Source organism: Lycium barbarum, chromosome 2 (genome assembly GCF_019175385.1).
Source record: "Lycium barbarum isolate Lr01 chromosome 2, ASM1917538v2, whole genome shotgun sequence".
Classification (NCBI taxonomy): Eukaryota; Viridiplantae; Streptophyta; class Magnoliopsida; order Solanales; family Solanaceae; genus Lycium; species Lycium barbarum.
The window spans coordinates 47,297,182-47,300,393 of record NC_083338.1 but is presented as its reverse complement, the minus strand read 5'-3'; the positions used below and the strand labels follow the sequence as shown (position 1 = coordinate 47,300,393).

Here is a 3,212-nt window from a genome sequence, read left to right as displayed (position 1 = left end):
TCTGGGAAGAAAGCTACAGATTACAGCAACCATTTAGAATATAATTAACAGATCTAGCTCAACGGTTAAGTCTTATTCAAATGGCATACTTACCGCAGTACCAGTTTGAAGCTTAGTGATTCACCAAAAACAAAAAAAAAACTTATAACTCGCGGGTGTAAGTAAGTTATAACAATCGGACACATTATAAGACAAAAAACTATGGAGAACACGAAAAATACAATAATGTTATTATATACAACAACTAAACTGACAAGAAAAATACAAGATTCAGAGTTCAGCCATCGAACACAATACTGAAAAGAGAGAAAGAATAAATGATCGAAACTAAGTGTAGTAAATTATGATTCCATATATATTACGAGTCTCCAAACTACGATACTTTTAAGTCTTCAAATACTTAAATACAGAAAAAGATGGAAAATGATATTTCTAATTCAAAAGAAAGATAGCTGCAGTTAATATATCTTGATCGAAGTTGTTTAGTTAGCTTGAAAACAGTAAACTTTCCCGAGATTATCTTTGTAACCTACAGGGGTAAGAAAATCTAAAGAAGAAAATTTTAAATAACCTTCAATTATGAACGTCATAAAGTCTATTACTATCTATATCATAACCAAAACTTAAACAGTGTCGATAAAAAGGGACATCGAGGACATATTTTGTACTTCTGAACTATGTATAGAGTGCTTCGGTTACTGCAGAATGAAGAATATCCTGTACATCTTCAGAATTAACCTATTGTGAATTAATTGATTCAGATTATAATTATCAAGCAAGCCAGTAGCTGAAGAATAAACAGTGCATTACTGCTATATAGAATTAGACAAACAACACGTAAAGTTAGAGTGCAATCTGAATAAGAGGTTGTTACATGACTCCCGAAAAAAGTGGCTTGATCATACACAATCAAACACTAACAAAGTGATTTTGGAGAAATCAAGCTTTCTATATAAACGATCCCCTCCTGATAGATATCAATTTGAGGCCATAATCCAAATGGTCCTTTGGATGTCCTAAATACAGAACGATTATTCAATCTGAAGCAGAGTAGCACTTCACCATCCGCAAACCTATATTTTGGTACGATTGAACAAAGATGGGCCTCTTGTAGAGTAAACACCTCAGTCCAAGATTCCTTGACACCGTAGTCTTTCATTACCCACAACTTAAAAGTGCCCTCCATCTGCCAACTACAATAAGTACAATAAAAGCAAATCATTCCTCCCAATACTGAAACGCCATAATCAGACTCCCGCATGTTGTAAGTACTGTACTCTGTTGGCTCTAACAACGGTATTTCTCTGAACAACATATCTGAAGAACTAAATGAAACCAGAGAATAACCATACGAAAGACCAAGCCAATGAAATGCTCCATGTAAAAAAGCCAAAGGTTCCATATTGTGATCCGCATCAATAGGATCAATCTCCAATACATATCCTGTGTTAGGGCAAACCATAGTTGGAAAGTTACGAATTTTTCTCCAGGAACCACTTTTTAACGCAAGAATTTCATAGGATGCTGGTAGATCGATATCATCTGAACCTCGGTCTAGCTTAAGGATCATGTAGCCGTCACTAGTTGCATCATATCCCAATCCGAAAGTAGTTCTCCCTGGTGTAAATTCTGGATGGGAAGTACTGTCGATTCTCTTGTAGAGGGGTTCCACAGCAAAAGTTGTTTATCATATCGATTAACAAATCCAAGAAGAACCAATCCATCGCAACAACCATAAATGTTGCAAATATCGAATGGTTTGATGTTTGAAACGCAATCAAGGTTTTGTACATCCTCAACAAGTTGAACAGTCGATAAAGAAGACGAAAAGAAGGTAGTCATATCTTCCACAACAAGAAGTTTTTGGGAATTTAAGTCATTCTTGTGATGGCTTTGATGCTTCATGATAAAGTAAGGATCGGAGATTAATGTCTTCCAAAATTTTGAAACACATTTGAATCGGAGAAGAGGCAGCACGGATAACCTGCTGAGGATGTCCAGAAGTATTTCCTCTTGGAAGCCAACTCCCATGGCCTAAAAAGGACAAAGCAAGTGTTTTAGCAGTTCACAGTTTACTACTAATGCCTTGGCAATCGTTTAACCTTACCTTGGTAACAGGTGTGTGCTTCTTTTTTTTGTAGAGCCTTATCAGCGTGTCACTTGAAACATCGTTTTCTTCATCCAATACCTTCACCTAAATCAGAATGCACCATTTTTTACTTTATTTCTAGCCTGACAGGAGATGAAATGCTTGTCTCTATAAATTTACTTACCTCCTTTTCTGCTCTATTGAGTCCGTTCATCGTCAAATGTTCATTAGTTTTCTTGAGCTCAGCAACCAGAGCAATAAACTTTTGTGTGAATGGTCTCAAACTTATCATATTAAAAGGTACGTACTTCAGCGACAAATTATGAAAATTGTAGATATTTGGGTAAAAACAAGAGCTAAACTCACTGCTTCCACTTTTTTAACAATCTTTGGCAAACTTCTATTCCACTATTTGCCTCCAGCAGTGCAAGTGCTGCTGTCGTTGATGCAGCATCATCTCTACCAACGAACGTTTCCAGCAAAGTATCGAGCAGATTTGTTTCCACGGAGACATCGTCCATGGATGTGTCATCCGTCAGGTATGAGTAACAAGTTTAGATCAGCCAATTAACTATGTTTCCAAGTAATCAGACGGCTAACTATGTTTCGAGCTACACATACATACAAAAATCAAGAACAAATTTTAAAGAAGAAAGCTACAGAAACTAGAGGTCAAAACAGATTATCAAGCAAAACTCACCTGATCAACAATATCAATATGATTTCTCTTATTTGATGACGGCATCACAACACTTCTCCCTGAAATTAAAAATTGTGGTTAGCCCCATATAGACAATAAAGCACAAGCAAAACAGGATTGAGGTGCTTACACGCTGGCCTAAGCACCTTCATTATTAAATAAAAACACACACAACAGAAAGAAACAGAGACCTTCGCGAATTTGATTAAAAAGATAAGCTAACAATGCAATAAAAATAAGGGAAAGTGTCAAATCTACCCCTGTCATCAGAAAAAGGTCAAATATATCCTCATTATACTATCGCCCAAATATACTCCCGCCGTTATACTTTTGGTCTGAATATACCCTCTCATTATACTTTGGCACAAATTTGGCCCTAATTTTGAAGGAATGACACGTGGTAAGCTCACAATCAAATGATCC

At 36.3% G+C, this 3,212-nt stretch overlaps 1 protein-coding gene across 1 annotated transcript; it reads right to left on the bottom strand.

The window, feature by feature from the left end:
• Window positions 1-762: 762 nt before the first annotated feature.
• On the bottom strand, window positions 763-2,984 carry LOC132620184 (putative F-box protein At1g50870). The gene is made up of 6 exons (XM_060334879.1): window positions 2,920-2,984; window positions 2,790-2,848; window positions 2,456-2,700; window positions 2,274-2,373; window positions 2,108-2,194; window positions 763-2,034 (listed from the first exon to the last, which is right to left on the bottom strand). The coding sequence occupies exons 3-6, from the start codon at window positions 2,608-2,610 to the stop codon at window positions 1,567-1,569; spliced, it is 810 nt and encodes a 269-aa protein (XP_060190862.1). The 5' UTR covers window positions 2,611-2,700; window positions 2,790-2,848; window positions 2,920-2,984; the 3' UTR covers window positions 763-1,566.
• Between the last annotated feature and the right edge of the window lie 228 nt (window positions 2,985-3,212).